The sequence below is a fragment of the Podarcis tiliguerta genome, assembly GCF_965153285.1.
Source record: "Podarcis tiliguerta genome assembly, chromosome: Z".
Classification (NCBI taxonomy): Eukaryota; Metazoa; Chordata; class Lepidosauria; order Squamata; family Lacertidae; genus Podarcis; species Podarcis tiliguerta.
In genome coordinates this window covers 41,136,609-41,154,059 of record NC_139553.1, presented here as the reverse complement: position 1 = coordinate 41,154,059, position 17,451 = coordinate 41,136,609, and the positions used below count along the sequence as shown (strand labels likewise).

The 17,451-nt window shown below is 45.5% G+C and overlaps 1 protein-coding gene across 11 annotated transcripts in view; it reads left to right on the top strand.

The window, feature by feature from the left end:
* The window catches only part of PASD1 (PAS domain containing repressor 1), a 96,336-nt gene extending 78,926 nt beyond the window's left edge, over positions 1–17,410 (top strand). For 3 of the 11 annotated variants that reach the window (XM_083422295.1, XM_083422298.1, XM_083422297.1), the window contains 8 exons: positions 1,022–1,145; positions 1,563–1,672; positions 2,984–3,082; positions 4,877–5,035; positions 7,089–7,304; positions 8,600–8,856; positions 11,072–11,270; positions 11,506–17,410. In XM_083422295.1, coding sequence (XP_083278421.1) covers positions 1,022–1,145; positions 1,563–1,672; positions 2,984–3,082; positions 4,877–5,035; positions 7,089–7,304; positions 8,600–8,856; positions 11,072–11,270; positions 11,506–11,673 — 1,332 coding nt within the window. In that variant the 3' untranslated portion in view covers positions 11,674–17,410. Of the gene's footprint in view, positions 1–1,021; positions 1,146–1,562; positions 1,673–2,983; positions 3,083–4,876; positions 5,036–7,088; positions 7,308–8,599; positions 8,857–11,071; positions 11,271–11,505 lie in introns of all 11 variants that reach the window. The other 8 variants (XM_083422300.1, XM_083422299.1, XM_083422296.1 and 5 more) reach the window with 8 other exon arrangements.
* The last annotated feature ends 41 nt before the right edge of the window (positions 17,411–17,451 follow it).

The window sequence follows — 17,451 nt, the reverse complement described above, 5'->3', positions numbered from 1 at the left end:
TTAAATGGAGGGCTAACTAGAATTGGCCTAAATGCAGCCAGGCCATTTTGCTGCTATGTCTGATGGGAGCTACCAATTAAGGGGCTAATGAAGCTCACGAAGGATATTGCCAGTAAACTGACCGATTCCTTTTTCACCTTCCATACTCATTCCACTCTCCGTAATATGAGTCCTCAGCAACCCTACTTTTCTAGTTGGCCTCCCTAATTTGGCCATTTATTCATTAATTCTGCATATACTGTTGAAAGCCTGTGACATGTTGAGAGAAAGTGGGCAGAAGGGAGCTAATTATAAAAGAGCGTTTCTATTTTTATGCACGACTCTGTCGTCATACGGCAGTGATGGGTAAAGGCGATAGGGGAGCAGAAGGACAGAAAAGCCACAATGTTGTACCATGGAAAATGCACCTGGTGCTTGGCAACAGACAGCCTTTCCACCTATTTCCCATAGCAGTGATATGAACCAGTTCACCTACATGTAGCAGGTTTCTATTCTTGCAGATATACTGCATTGCCATGGATTCACAGAGAGCTTTGCCGCTTTACCATTGGGGTTATATTTCCGAGAGATGCCTATCTGTCAAGTAAAACATCAGTAGATAAACCCAGGGCACTCCCCCCCCCCCAGCTGGAACTCACTGCGGCTCAGTTCCGGCAACTCTCAGGTGCGCACCGTTGCCATTATAAGAAAACAAGGGAGGCCTTCATAGTTCCAGCACCTCTTTAATTTCCTAGAAAAATAGCACTTAGATAAACCTAAGACAGGAGTGAGGAACCTGTGGCCCTCCAGATGTTGTTAGATTCCCAACTCCCATCACCACCACCCAGCATGGCAGAGGTCGGGAATGATGGGAGTTGTAGCCCCTGAGACACACTTGGGAGAAGGTGGAAAGAGGAATCTACCTCAGTGTTGGAAGAGCAGAGCTTTGCTGCTTTTGTTGTTGTTGTTTGTTAAGTATGTGCTGATCTCCGCTGCTAACGATACAATGCTTTTTTTTCCTCCTGGGCTTGCCTCTTTCCAGAGTCACGGTAGCTACATTGATATCCGGCAATGTGTAACCAACCAAGAAGCCAGCCGGGAAAGGGTGTCGGTGTCATCTCATAGCTCTCGGCGATCTTCTCACACAGCGCTCTCGGACTCTGCATGTAGGTATCACATGGGACAGCTGTGATACCAAAGGGTGGTTGTGGTTCTAATGCAGCTGGCCAGTGTTCAAGAGCAGCATTGGAGTCAGCCCATCCTTCCCTGATTCAGTTTTCCTTTGCCACTCTCCATCCTCTGTAACAGGACGGAGGCAGGCAGTTGGGTCAGGAGCCTTGGATTAATCCAGTTGTTTCTCCCAACCACTTCAGAGTATCCCTTGGCAGCATGAAAGCGTTGCGCCTTGGGCTCATTTGCACGTCCGCTCTCCCCCTGCTAGGTTGGGAGCAGAGACACTGGCAACAGCTCTCCCCCACGTTTCCCGTCTACTCTGGATGGAGAGGCTAATTTCTTAGTTCCTCGGGAAGGGGTTTTCGGATGCTGCCTTCCATGCATCCTTGAAAGATGCTTCTTTTTTCCAGCCACGTCATCTGTACGGCACACGGATGCCAGCACCCCTACTAGGCAGTCCTTACCGATGGGCCAGTCGGACAAAGCACCTCTAAGACTCGCCTCAAGTAGCAGCACACAGGTAAGGAAGCAGCAGCGGCATTGCTCCCGAGAAAGGAAGCCAGGGAGGGGGATTCACCCAAAGAAAAAGAGCACAGATCTTTAGAACACGAGGAGGAAAGCATCAATGTTTTCAAAACTTCTAATCTGAATTGGTACACTGTGTCTGAGCAGTCGGCTACAGTACCTATCCTGGCATTCAGGTCGTTAGTGGGCAGGCTACTCACAGGTTATCCAGAGAGTGAGGGGGAAATGACCTAGATCCCAGGACCTGGGATTGCTCAATCAGTAGTACACAAGACTCTTAGGGTTGTAGGTTCGAGCCCCACTCTGGGCAAAACATTCCTGTATTGCAGGGGGTTGGACTAGATGACCCTCGCGGTCCCATCCAACTCTTCTGTTATTCTATGATTCTAGTCTGAATATGTGCCTCTAACAAGCAGCTTGATATTCAGAAATCAGCATCAGCATTTCTGGCAAAGTTAAAGCAGGCATTATTGCATGTAGAATAAGCTGCTGTTGAAATGCACACGGGGGGAGAGAGAGAGACAGAGGCTGTAAGAAATAATAATAATAAGTATTGGCTACAGGGGTCTCTTTTTGACCTGGCCTAGTGGTCAGCTGACCTGCAGAAGTCTCTCACACAGGTAGGTTTTGGGAGTTTTAAGGGCTGTATAAAGGGACTGAAAGGGGGGGATTCATAGGAACATTGGGGATTGCCTTATGCTGAGTGAGTGAGTAAATAAAGATAAAAAATAAAAAATAGCACCAGTTGGTCAATCTATCTCTGGCTGGCAGTAGTTCTCTTGGGGTTTCTTCAAGCTGTACTGCAAGATGCTGGAGATCAAGCTTGGGACAGATGTTATACCACTAAGCTGCAGCCACCATGAGTTCTGCAATGAATACTGGCCTGGGCCGGGTGCAGAAGTTTAGTCAACACTTTTAACAGGTTAGGAAGGAGATGGGGCAGGGCAGATGCTGGGCTTTTGCTTATCAGATGCCAAGTAAGAAGGGAATCTTTTCTTAGTTCTCAACTAACATGGTGAAGCTGTGGACTGAACAATTGTCGACTGCAGGTTTCTGCTTCCATAATTGAATGCTGCTCCATAAAACAATTTCCCTGTGTATAGAAGCCTAGGATTGAAACTTCTTCCTGACATGCTGGCTCTACTTTTGCATGGAGGACTGTCCAGTCATGCGCATCTTTATTGCCTTAGTAAGAACTAGAGCTTTGATTAACAAGGAAATACTGTGGCAAATGTTGTGGCTAGATAATCATATTCATCCTGGCACTGGGTGCATTATGATCCCCTATTTCCCCCCCCTCCTGCAGGGTATTATAACTCCTCAGACGCCCACTGAACATCTCAATGAACATCTCGCACAGCACCATATGGCACAGACAAGTGTCCCGGCCCAGCAAGCTGTTATGGTATGTTGGGATGGGGGGAGAAACTCCGCAATTTGGTTCACAATTTAATGCAAGCCTACCTAATTCACACTTTGCAGAACAATGCGCTAACTGAAACACAGCTATCCTTTGCAGTTCATATTTTTTCCAACCAATGCGTGCAAAAATAAGCTGGGCCTTTGGGAGTTCTTTGTAGGTGCTTCCAGTCAGCATCCCCTTTTAGATGAACTAGGTCTTCATCTGCCCCACACATAGTGTCATGTAGGAGGCCTTAAGTTCCCTTCGGGGTGTCAGTATTTTGTAAGAGGGATTCAAATGCAGTAGGTTTGCCCTACTGAAGTGGATTAAAGGGGGTCTGCTTGCCTAGTGTAACACATCCACTTTTTTATATACAGTGGTACCTTGGGTTAAGTACTTAATTCGTTCCGGAGGTCTGTTCTTAACCTGAAACTGTTCTTAACCTGAAGCACCACTTTAGCTAATAGGGCCTCCTGCTGCCGCTGCACCGCCTGAGACCGATTTCTGTTCTCATCCTGAAGCAAAGTTCTTAACCCGAGGTACTATTTCTGGGTTAGCAGAGTCTGTAACCTGAAGCGTATGTAACCTGAAGTGTATGTAACCTGAGGTACCACTGTATATAAAAAGAAATGCACTGCAAAGCATAGCTTGGATGAATGATTGACAGGAAGGCATGTTACACCATACAAGGGATTCGGGATGAATGCTTGTTGTCATTTGACTTCCCCACAAGCAAATCTGAATGCATGCTCAACCTCTGCATGAGGCTTGTGCAAGTAAATGAAGATGAATGCTCAATAAATAGATGATCTGCAAGAGATCATATTGTCCTTTCTACATATGAATGTACAGCTTACTATCTGAAACACTTCCCAAGCATTCCCCCCCCCAACATACGACTAAGGTTAGCTTGACATATATTCTTTAAACACCAGTCAATTTGCATGTATCTCCATTCATCTCCTCACAACAGTCCCATTTTCCTTCTGATCTATAATTTGCTCTCCTTATATCTTAGCCCCCTGCTGTTGTTAGGTTTGCATTGCTTAAAATAAAACAAAAATGCAATAAAAGTGTACTTAAAAAGAAACAAAACACCAACAACCCAGCAATAGCAGGTGAGCCCCATAGGCGACTGGAGGGCTACAGTGATCGTGGTGTGATAGAGATTGCTTAATCCTTCCTGCTGGTTTGTTGTTCAACAGAACTGGAAAACAAATCCTTAAAGCAAAGTTTTAAAAACAATCATAACGAGCCCAGTGAGTGGTCTGGGATCACCTGACACTGCAAAGTTGCTAAAGCTCAGCAGGTGATAGATCTGCAGTGTCCTATAGAGGAGACCACAGGTCCTTTGAGGAATGCCTGGAACAATAAGTTACGTTTTTAGCATGGAGAAGAGGAGGTTAAAGGGAGACAGGATAGTGGTCGTCTTAATATCTGAAGAGCTGTGGACACACAAACGATGGAGCAGACTTAATTACTGCAGAAAGCAGGACCAGTGGGTTGAAAATTGCAGGAGAAGCAGATTTTGGCTGAATGTCGTTAGGTGTAAGAGCTGTTTGATGATGGAACAGACTGGTGGTTTCTTCTTCACTGGGCGTTATTTAGGCTGAGGCTGCCTGGGTCAGTGATGCTATAGTTACCTGTTGCATTGCAGATTCTTAGGAACATAGGAAGCTCCCTTTACGCTACATCAGGTCATCGATCTGTATAGCCCAGTTTCTCTGAAGGCGGAAATAATAACTGCATGTAAAAGTTGCAGATTGGGTAATGCTCCTTTCTCATCTATGCTTCCAGCCAGTGTATCACTTCCCAACTCAGATAGGGATGATGCATCATTTGAAGGAACAGCTTGAGGAGAGAACGCGCATATTGCAGGCTGACATCAAGACGCAACAAGAGGAACTGCATGTGATCAAGGAACAGCTTCAGCTGGTGCAAGACTCCAATTTGCAGGTATTTCCTATATAGGGAACCTCAGGCACGGGGGCAAAATGTGGTCCACAGATATTTTGCAAGTCCCTCTGTCCACATGTGTTCATGTCAGTCATTTATTGTAAAAGAAAAAAAAGAAAAAGTGGTGGGGATATCAACTTTTATAAAGTTTCCCTGACTGCGGGTGATTATTACTTGCTATAGGTGCAACTGCTGAATGGCCCACACTACAAACCTGAGTGTACTGAATAAACATGCTTAAAACACATAGAGTTGCACCCCTCTTTTATATGTAGCCGAGGGAGAGGGCCTTTTCCATGTTGGAATATAGAAAGCTGCCTTTTATTTCTTTATTAAAATATTTATGTACTGCTGTGTCACAACAATATATCACAGCGATATAAAAGTTTACAGTATAAAAGCAATCAGACCAGACTGTAATATCATAAAAAAGTTTTAAAGAATTTTAATGGAAAAGCAGCACTATATACAAGTGTTTTAAACAAGTAAATAAATATACTGGCAAAGCTCTGCAAACAGGTATGCCGGATCCCTCTTTGCTTCAGCAGGAGTCAATGTGTATACGTTTGTTGCATAAGGCTACGCAGCAATTCATTCACCTGGCCTTGCGGTGTTGCTAGTATTTCTCCAAAGTAAGAAATTATGTGCAAAATAACCTTTCATTGCTCAAGTGATTTCTTCCCCAAAAGCCTTACAGTTTCCATTTAGAGTGTGTTGGTGTAGGGAAAACAACGAACTTCAGCCATTTGGAAATTAGGGGTTATAAGAATAGAGTCCTGTGACACCTTAAAGACTGATGAATTTAGTGTAGCATAAGCGTTCCTTTGGACGCGGGTGGCACTGTGGGTTAAACCACAGAGCCTAGGACTTGCCTATCAGAAGTTTGGCGGTTCAAATCCCCATGACGGGGTGAGCTCCCGTTGCTCGGTCCCTGCTCCTGCCAACCTAGCAGTTCGAAAGCACGTCAAAGTGCAAGTAGATAAATAGGTACTGCTCTGGCAGGAAGGTAAACGGTGTTTCCGTGCGCTGCTCTGGTTCGCCAGAAGTGGCTTAGTCATGCTGGCCACATGACCCGGAAGCTGTATGCCGGCTCCCTTGGCCAATAAAGTGAGATGAGCGCCGCAACCCCAGAGTTGGCCATGACTGGACCTAATGGTCAGGGGTCCCTTTACCTTTAAGCCTTCCTTATTCATCATATGTCATGTAGGAACTACAGTTTGCTTTAGCCCTTTCATTTCAGCATGAGCAAGACTCGCTGTCTGTTAGACTGAAACTACCAGAGACCTTTTTTCCACCAGCCTCTGCTGATACAAGCAGCACCCTGCTTATATAGATGCCCAACTCCACATGAGCGTTGAGGAAAAGTGGTTATTGCTTGACAAGTAGAGAAAAGGGAATTTCATTAAAAGCAACAGTTCTGGATGTGTTTTTAAAAGAAGTTTAAAAATGCATATTTGTGTTAAAATATAACCATTTCCCCCCCCTGGTGTGCCAACTCTCAGTTTTAATCACTGATGGGTTAACATGAGAATATGTTTGATGCTTGGGTGACATCTAATGGCTGTTCTGGATGTTGCTGCACTTGGCGAATTCTTTTCACAGCACTGTTCTTGCTACAAGCTTAACAGCCCCTAAGGTGTTTTCTGCAACATAGACACAAAAATAGTGCAGTAGTGGTGGGTTTATTCGGCCAGAGGGACAAGAGTTAGACAAAACCAAACCAAAACATTTGTTGCATAGAATGTTACAGGAATCCAGCTGGTTACGGGATGTGCACTGCTTGTAAACGAAACAGTGTGACAGCCCCATAGCAAGAGTATTGAAAGCAGAATTGAATGTGACTGCCACAATAGCATCAGGAGCATGAATCATCGCAAGTGCACAATAAAAACGATGCCTGGTTGGCCAGCATCTACAGAGGTTACTTTACTTCTGCGGGCCCTCTTTATTTTGTGCATGCCAAATTTCAAGCCACCATCTTTGTAGGCGTTCCCATGTGTGCATTGCTAGTGACAACCCCCAATGTCTCACCCCACTCCCACTTTTCCGATAGATGCTGATGCAACAGCCTATGCCCATGGTCTTCAGCGGGGTGCAACACCAGAACCCAAGGAGGCCTTCCCAGCAACAAGCAGCAACGGTTGCGAGCAGACCACCCGCGTCAAAGAAATCCCAGCAGCAAGGCCTTATGGGATCAAAGCAGTTCTGCAGCACACACCTGGCATCGCCTCAGCAATTCCTCAGGGACCCTTGTGTCACATCATCCCAGGTGGTGGTTTTTGTTCAACGTCGTGCTAAATGCATCACCATTTTAAAGCTGTGTAACCCGGGATGGATCTACACACTGGGGCACGGGATGGGACGCTAGGAATAAGTCAGAAATTAAATAGTTATAACAACAGAAAAAAACGCTATGGAAAAGCGCTTAGAATTTTATTTATCTTGCTCTCCAGCACCACCTGGTGTTGCATGTTCATAACACATTCAAAACACTGATTTTTTTGACTAATATAGCTGAGTCCCTGGTTACTGCCTGATCCCCTATAGACCTACTACCCTGACTTTGCAGGGCCTTCATAAGACTTGCAGGGTCTTCTCAGGGGCGATACTGCAGCTCTGGAATCCACCCCCATTGTGGTGATTCTTGTTCTTGTCTCTTATATAAAAAGTTTAAAGTGTTTTTATTCTAGCAGCCTTTGTAATTCGGCTGTTTTGGATATTACAGTGGTACCAGCATACGCTGTAGGTTACATACACTTCAGGTTACAGACTCCGCTAACCCAGAAATAGTACCTCGGGTTAAGAACTTTGCTTCAGGATAAGAACAGAAATCTTGCTCTGGCGGCAGCAGGAGGCCCCATTAGCTAAAGTGGTGCTTCAGGTTAAGAACAGTTTCAGGTTAAGAACAGACCTCTGGAACAAATTAAGTACTTAACCCGAGGTACCACTGTATATTGATTGATGGTTCTTTTGATTCTAGCTGATTACAGGGTTTAGAGACAGATAGTTGAACTTAGTTCACAATTTCCGCATTTTTCACTCCATAAGACGCACCTGACCATAAGACACACCTAGTTTTTAGAGGGGGGAAAAAATATTCTGCGCAGAGCATGTAAGCGGCTCTTGCTTTTCTTGCTTTAACGCAAGCAAAGCGAGAGCCGCTTACATGGTTTCTCTCCCGCTTTGCACAGCTCTCACTTTGCTTGCCCATCCTTCCTCCTGCCTCGCTGTAAAAGAGGAGGAGGAGACACTGGGCCATGTGTTCTTTAAAGGGAGCACTGAGCAGAGCCTGTGTGCGGCTCTTGCTGGCTTTTCCAGGAGGTGGGGAAGGGACGGAGGGCTGCCCGTCAGGGTGCAAGGGTGCCTGGGTGCCCCCCTGCATTGGAGATGGTATTTTGGCTGCATTAGGCTCAACACTAAAGAAAATGGTTTTCCTATTCATATACCAGTTTGCATGGTTGCAAGCTACTTTGAGCCCTCTGTGTAGCGGAAGAGAAGGATGTGAACATACCAAACAAACAATGTGCTCATTCTGACAAAGGGGTGTGTGCATTTATGTATCAGGTACAACAGCAGCAGCAGCAGCAGCAGCAGCAACAACAACAACAGCAACAACAGCAGCAGCAGCAGCAAAAGCAGGCCATGAGAGGAAAGCAGGTCCAGCAGGCCTGTTTGCCAATGCAGATGAGCATTGCGATGCCGCTGTACAACAACCCAATGGTGTTCTCTCAAGCGCACCCTATCAATGCCTCTACTCCAATGTCAGCTGAAATTGGTGAAAGGCAACAGCAGTCCAATTATACCCAAGATCAGACTCTAAGGTACGGATTCAGGTATATGTATGCTGAGAAGTCCAAGTAGGGGACGTTACTGATGGTATTATTATTATTATTATTATTATTATTATTATTATTATTATTATTATTTTATTCTCTCCTGGCGATGAGCTGATTCCAGTTCCCTTCGCAGTTCGTTCTGGCAGCCTTCCCCTACTGTGGCTCTCCACATGTTGCTTGACTACACTCCCATCTTCCCTTGGCTGTGATGTTGATGGGAGTTGACATCTAGAGGGCCACAGGTTGGAGAAGGCTCCATTGCTTTGCTTCTCCTGGGCTCATTTGTATGAGTGGTCCTTCCAATAGCCAACTTTCCAAGCCAGATTGTGAAGTGTTAGGTACATCCTGCACCGTTTCCCTGCCTTCACCCAAGGCAAATAATATCAGCAGTGAGGTGTGACTGTGAGGAAGGGGCAACCGTTTCTGCCCCTGCAGAAGCCCAGATGAAAATCCCTCCTGGAAGCTGGTATTTGCATTGGGAGGAAATCCCTTTTTGACACCATGCAGCTCCATTTTTTATTTTAGGAGGGATTTTCCTCTTCAGCCTCTGCTGGGGAGGAAGGGTTTAATGCAAAACAACAGCAACAACAAGCACTTCAGTGCTGGTTTGGTCCCAGTGGAGGACAAATGGAGCCCTGCCCCATCAACTTCAGCCTGTCCTGAGCTAGCCCCAATTTGTCTGCCTTCTTTCTTACAATTGGTCTGGTAGAGTGACTCTGGCTGCCAGCTCCCTCCTTCCCTGCCTCAGTGCTGCGCCCTTGAAGAACTTACAAGGGAGGAGGATGCAGGCAAAATTAGAGTGAGTTGGCTCTGTCTGTCATTGGCTCTGGCGCCACCTGGTGTTGGTCTTCCTGTCTTCCTCCCTATCAATCCCAGTGTGCACCACCCACCAGTCTTTGGTCCCTGGTCTCTGAAGAGGCAAGCAACCGCTCTGAAACTGTGCTGGCAAGAGGCTATCGAACCTGCTCATTGCCACATTGTTAGGTCATCCTGTGTGGCCTGCAACATCTGGTGCGCATGGGAGCAATCAGTCTTCATAGATCAATACTGGCAGACAGCAGGCAAAAAAAGCCTTCCCACAATTAAAACCAAACAATTTCAGGGTAAGAAGCCTCTATATTAGAGGCTGCCTAGTCCTTTCCCCTGCTCGGCACAGGAATCTTTTAAACTAGGTGTTAGGTTGTGGGCGAACATATCAGACGATACAGCGATTCTTCCAAAGCAGCTCTTTATTTGTAAGCTGGAACAGAACCGATCTAAGGAGCTCAGTCAGCCTGCTTATATAGAGCTCCAGAACAATGTAACTGTTGCCATTTTCTAAAACTATCCAATCACTGAACGTCACTTCCAATCCTTCATTTGCATACAAACTATCCAATCACTGAACGTCATTTTCTATCCTTCATTTGCATAACTATCTACAGTATCCCCCTGCTGGCCCAGGGTGAGAACTTCAGTACATAACACTAGGATTCCCTGACATGTGGCTGCACAGCATCTTCATAGCTACTTCCACCAGCTCCCAAGATCGCTCTGCTCTGTTCCACTCTTGAACAAAACCAAAGCAAAGAGGGGACGTCATGGGAAGCATGTAGAGGATGCATAGGCTGGGCTGCCTTCCTGTCAGAAGTACAACACAAAAAGGCAGGCTAGTACCTCTAAATGGGCAAAGCTGACCCTAGACTTCCATTTTCAACTTCCATAGTAGTTAAGATATGAATGCAGCCTGGGCTATGTGCCCTGCATGCTGAACAAAAGATTATGCACCCAGGCAACCTAAACTCTCTGCCATGAAGAGCTGGATTCTGCCAGCAGCATACATTATGCAGGAGAGCTCCCTTTTCTGACTTTGCCTAAAGTATTCTGCATTGTTAGAATAGTTATACCTGATTTTATTCTGTGGTTTGGTGACTACAAAAAAGGGGAAGGAAGAGCACTGAGCCTTTGCTTGCTGGCCACATTAAACCCTTGTCCTGCCATCACTCCTGCTTCCGAGGGTTCGGAGAGCATTGCCACATCTTTCAAGCAGATTGTCACAGCAGTGGGAGCTGGAAAAGGCTGCATCAAGGGGGTGGTTAACCAGTGGGCACCCAGATGTTGCTCCATCAGGACCAGATCTAGTTCCACTGCTGTGGAAAGGGTTGCCTTTTGAGGCAACCTCCGTTGGTTTTTGATCTGTTACCTGCTACCTGTGTTGCAGATTTGCTCCGGAGCAGCAAGGGCTGCCTGCTGCAATACAGATGCAGCCAATCACATGCGCCGCCACTCCGTCACCCATCTTTACCTCCTCTGTGATGATTCCACGCACCAATATCGCCCCGCAGCAGAGCCACCCTCCTCCCAACACCCTCCACCAGTGGCAACCGCAGCCAGTTCAACAGCATCACCTCTACCTTCAGGTAACAAGCTACTAGTTTCCAGCGAGATTGTGGAAGGTGTGATGACTGATAGGAATGCCGAGGTGGGAGGCAAGGTCTATAGCTTTAACTGTGCACTGTGTGAAAGCTTCCTTTTGCTAGTCCTCAAGGCTCAGCTTTACTGGGTGACCCTGTCTTCCAGTATTACAAGAGGAGGGGTACATATGTGGGAGGGCTGGGCGTTCCCAGCACTAAAGGCTGTTGCATTATCCCGCAGATGCAAGGTGCAGCTGAGCCGGGCCAGAACCAGCGCCTGTTCCAGCAACCTCATGTACCGCCGCAGAACGCCACCATGGGATATTTTCACCACCCGCAGCCGCAGAGCCAGCACCTGCAAGGCCAGCCTTGCAGTTTACAAGACCTGCCTGAAATGCAGCTGCCTTGAGGCCTTGGTGGTGGTGGCCGTCTTGGGGGTAGCAGCTGTGCTGAGCAGAAGTGAGTGGATGGAGGGGCAAAGCACAGAGGAGATGAAGGTCCTTCCTTCCTGGTACGCCTGGAAGGTGAGGAACATGCCAGAGCCGGGGAAGGGCCCTGGCTGGAGTGGAGAGCAGGTTGGGAGTTTCTTGCACTTACCTGGAAGGAAAACAAAGGAACCACCCAGGAGCGACACTACTCCAGCAAAGTGGGATCAGAAGCCAAGCTTGGCATTTCTTAACCGCTTAAGCTGTGTGCAGCTAGAGCATCTCGTCTGTACATCCTTTGGCTAGAGATGGGGGTGGGGGGAGTGGAGTCCGGGGGCAAGGCTGTTTTATTTTTGGATGCTTCTGTCTGCCAGGAAAGGTTCGCTGGCAGATAGGATTCATTGCTCACCTGCAATAATTAAAACAAAAATGAACTTAACTTGCCCGAGTGAGGGGGAGAGGATTATTTTTCAGGAGAGCAGCCGCCTTTGTGTGCTGCAAAGCCATATATATGAATATTAGTTATATTTATAAATATGGTAGATGGAATTCTAGCCTGCAGGTTGTTTTTTTTAAAAAAATATTAGTAAAGTTTACACGCTGATGCGTTACGCGGCAGAAAACCACACACCTGTGCAGGAGGCAGCCAAGTCTTATTTTTTCCTTTTTTCTAAAATAATCGTTGCTGAAATTCACTGTGAATCACTGTGAACACAGATGGAACTGTAAGCATCAACCCACGACCACATAACCTTTTTCTTTTGTGGATGTATTTGTGTATATACAGATTTCATTTTTGTGTAGTAGTTCATGTGTGGATTACTGAACATATTCCCCAGCACTCTATCCCATTACCCAGCCATTTCCCTATATGTGAATCCCATAGTTTCTTTGGATAATTGGGTAATGCTGCTGCTGTTTATGACACCACTCTTGCCTGAACTTCTTTTTGCACCAGCCCCTTTCACTGTTAAAGAGTTATGAGAGTTATGATGTGTCTAAGAGTTTCTCCTATTTTGTTGCAAAGTCCAGATATATAAACCTACCTATTTCTACTGCCCATTTAGCCAAATATATATATATTTTTCAGGAGGTGCAAGAAAGAGATCCTTCCCTTTCTTTCTCTCTGTGTCTATCCAATGAACCTTTCTGTGGGGGAGGTCTCTTGATGCCCAAAGACAAAAGCAAACTTTGTGGTTTTGCTACTTAGTAGGTAGAATTTGGCAAAGTGGAGTTTCTACCTAAACAAGGATACCTACGATGTTACAAGTCAGTAGCGTTAGCAATAAATTGTATTTTTTTAAGTGGTCACTTTAAGTGTGTTTATATATTTATGAACGTTTTCTTTAAAAAAAAAGAATATATTCTTCAGTGGGTGTGTATACCAAAGTGTCCCCTACTGTTTTGTGTGTTTCCAAAGGAAAATTAATACTTAATTAATTGTTAGGGGCATTTTTTGTTTTGTTTTTGCAAATGTAAGTGTGCTCGACTTGTACATTTTTTATATGCTGGGTGCAGAAGGCAACTTTCACTAAAACTTCTTTAAAGAAAAGAAGAAATGAGGTTGCATTTAGGGATCTGGTTAACAACAACAACAACAACAACATCCACCTGTTGCTGGCTGTTAGGAAGAGGGTTTTTCTACCTGCAACATCAGAGTAGATTCATTTAGTAAAGGTTCAGGGCCATAACTTCAATGAAAAACAAAGCTACAATCATTTGAAGCATAGTAGCTCTGTATTCTGAAGATTCTCAGGCAGCACTAGAGATCAATCACTGTGTACAAAGGGCCTTTTCCCCTTTACTTACCAGTACAGTGGTACCTCTGGTTACGAACAGGATCCGTTCCGGAGGCCCTTTCGCAACATGAAAAGCCCGCAACCTGAAGTGCCATATCTGCGCAGATGCGTGGCGCGATTTGGCGTTTCTGTGCATCGAAACCCGGAAGTAACCCTCTCCGGTACTTCCGGGTCGCCGCGGGACGCAACCTGAAAAAAAGTAACATGAAGCAAACGTAACATGAGGTACCTCGGGTTACAGACGCTTCAGGTTACAGATGCTTCAGGTTACAGGCGCTTCAGGTTACAGACGACTCTAAGCCAGAAATAGTACCTCGGGTTAAGAACTTTGCTTCAGGATGAGAACAGAAATCGTGTGGTAGCAGCACGGCAGCAGCGGGAGGCCCCCTTCGCTAAAGTGGTACCTCAGGTTAAGAACAGTTTCAGGTTAAGAACGGACCACCGGAACGAATTAAGTTCTTAACCCGAGGTACCACTGTATTGTTAATTCTCAACTACTGATGTGCAAAAACACACAACTAAGATTTCACAGGCCCTTCGAAAGTGTACAGGTGTACTTTGCTTGCTTTAATTGCAATACATAGTCCAAACCTGCAAAGAGTCTACTGGGGGGAAGTGGCCTTCTCAGCTTGTCCCGTGTCTTTTAAGAGGAGAATGTAAGGCATTTAAGAGGAGGTTGGAACCACCTTGCTTTCAAGTGTAATGCACAATGTATTGCTTTGCATTAGGAAAAGATGGGTGGGTACATAAAGGAGAGCTTATATCTTTCTCCAGTTCATTTCCCCCAGTCAATCTAAGGAAGGAAAGTCAGAGCAGCTGCCAGAGCTTCCTCTGGCTGGTACTTCCCACTTTTTAGTGGCCCTCTCTTCTCCACCAAGGTGTATGTGTGAGAACGGAAAACACAATAAATCTGGAACCAGCTCCTCTATTTAGTCCTTGGCAGGCCCAGGGCACAGTAGACACCTAGGCCAAAATGCCAGTTTAGAAAACAAACAAACAGCATTTCAAAGAATGTAGAATATGGTTTTCTTTTTCCCCTTGCTAACTGCAGGAGAAAAGGCTGGAGCAACTCTAGGCATGTCATTATTTCACTGATAGCTGCTCCGCCACCCCAGCAAAATGTTGAGGCTTGCAACCAGCTACAGGGATCCTGTTTCAAATGTTCGGATTTGTGGCTTTTATTTTTTGAAATAATAAATGTATTAACCACATGCAAGAAACCTAAATGAAAACACACTAAGCACCAACAATGTCAGCTAGTCTGTCATTTCTTGGAAAAAAGGCGTAGGAAGGCATTATTAAACAACAGCAGCTGTCTGAAAAGGGTTTCACATGTGGGCGCTGTAATGTTGTGCCGGTCTCTGCCAACGAGCTCAGCACTGGTGCTCATTTGTTAAAACTGCAGATGCAATGGAGCTAAGGCATTATTAGGCCAGGGCTTGGAACACAGTGGCCCTTCAGCTGATGTCTGATTCCAGCTCTCATTAGCCCCAGCCAATGATCATTAGCCACCCATCATGTAAAGCTGTGTCTAGTTCTAAATGGGCACCACAGCCATTTCAAGTTGAGGGTTCTCTCCCCTCCCTAACCTGGAATAGGGTCACTTTGCTCTTGTAAGTAACCGGCATTTGGTAGTGCTAGTTCCCCCTTCAGAAAATGCTACTGAAATCATCCTATGCAGGGGAGAAAGTTTCCAGTGCCAGGCACAAGGCAGTGGGCATCTGCTTGAATCACTGAATCATAGAGGTGGAAGTGACCTTGAGGATCATCTAGGAATTTGCAGCTGGATCAAACCTGCAGCCTTAGCGTTATCAGCACCATGCTCTTACCAATTTAGCTATCCAGCTGAGACAGGAGACAGCAATAGGACCGCTTTTAAGAGGGGAGGGGTGCACATTAGCTGCACACCCAGTTCTGCTGTGTACTTGTATCAGTAGTGATGTCAAGGCCACAGCAATCGTCCAGTCCCCCAGTGGGATGAATCCACTCCCAAAAGTAGTGGTATCAACACTTTCGGTGCTAGTGAAGGAGCATCCTCTGTCACTCTTAGGTCCTTTGTTCCGTTGTCACTTTGAGCACAGGGATAGCAATCCTTTGGGAAACCCTGCAGAGGTTGTTGACTCTAACTCCCACCATCCCTAGTTAACACAGCCAATAGTTGGGGGTGCACAGCCTCTTTCATAGAAACACACCAATGTTACCTTTCTCCCCCTCCCATCCCCTATCTTCATGCACTTTAGAACACCTGGGGGGGGGGTCAACCTTAATAAGTTTTTGCAGCAAGTTGTCAACGTCACATCCTCCCCCACTTCCATTGGTTTTTTTTAAATGTGACGGACTCAGCAGAGGCTGTGGAGAGGAGGTCTGTATGCCCTCTCTGGCATCTACATCTCTGGCTCTTTGTCTCTCTCGCAAGGCACTTTGGAATTTGAGGGACAAGATGTAGCTCCTCATGCAAACCCAGTAAGTGGGAGAGCCTGACTGTCTTATTTTAGCTGTCTGCACTCAGAACTTTAAATCCGGATTTTGTGGAGAAGGCTGGGCATGTTGGATAACAAAATTAGTTTGGGAAAACACCCCAATCAAACAGAACCAACACGGTTTGGCATGTCTAAGGAGGGGTAATTAATGGATCATCTTACAGTCTTGCAGGGCATTTGGATTTCTTTTTGAGCCCGAGTTATGCCCGTTTCCCCACGGTTATACAGACCTATATGAGACTAGTTTGTGGTGGGCTGTGCTTTAGAAATCAAGCCCTTAGTATGGCAACCACATGCACTGGGGAAGAGATATTGTTTTACACTGGGGGAAAGGTAAAACCATGCACTTTATTAGTAAGGAACTTCTTCCTTCCTAAAACGTTGCACGAGGTGGGAAGGTCGCTGCCTGGTGTTGATTCATTGCATGCACTGTTCAGGGGAGGAAGAAACAGTATGCCAAAATGCACGTTCCATTTTATTGTGAAGTTTGAACCAGTTCTCCCCATCCCCTGACAAGAGAGAGAGGGGCCAAGATCCGGCACCTTCCCTTCAGTGTTTCTGCAGTGCCTTACTTAGGCAATTGCCTAGGTCGGCTCTGCATTGGGGACTTTAGATTTAGCTGCCACCCACCTTCAAGCTTTCTTTCTTTCTCCCCATCCCAAAACAGATATATTTTTTAAGAAACTGATGCTATCCAATGGTTTACCTCTGTGTTATGGGAGAGAAGAGTTTGGAATTGGATAGAGTTAATTAGCCTGGAGAATCCAAGGGGACAGTTCTACTGGTTAACAGTTCCATATTAGATATAATGGGCCCATGGACTCTTCGCTGGTGTTTATTTACAACTCTGGCTCAAGAGTTTCCCATGGCGCCTCGAAATACAAATGTGAGAAGGCTATAGCCTCATTTTGATGTATAAAGAGGATTTGTTAACGCAATTAAAGGCTTCAGAAAACAAAGGCACATTTCTGAAGCCTTGCACTTTTAAATGCATTTTGTACATAGATATAAATATATATAAGCTAACGGCTGGTTGATCTGGCCAGGTTTGGTTTGACAGATACAGATTCTTCTAACGTACGTTGTCTATATCGTGGCATATTAACTATGTAAAAAAAAAAAAAACCACACGAAAAGAAAGGACAGAAATGAAAAGATTTTTAAAAAGCAGCAAAAGCCTTAGAATTGAATATTTAGTTTATTTTATATGATGTCAAAGATAGATACATTTATAAATGTTCCTATTCATAAAAGTATTTTGTAAAATGGGCAGGGAGGGGGTGAGGAAGTGTCTTATGGGGGCATTTAAGAATTCTAGCTGGGAATACTCACACTGTTGTGAAGGTCCATTGGCCAAGAATCAACATGTCTCCCATGTGCTTTAACAGATTTGTACATAGTATTTTGAAAGAAAAATAAAAATGTACTTTTATGAACTCTTACTGGGTGTCTACCTCTTTTGTACTTGGTGAAACGCACAGTT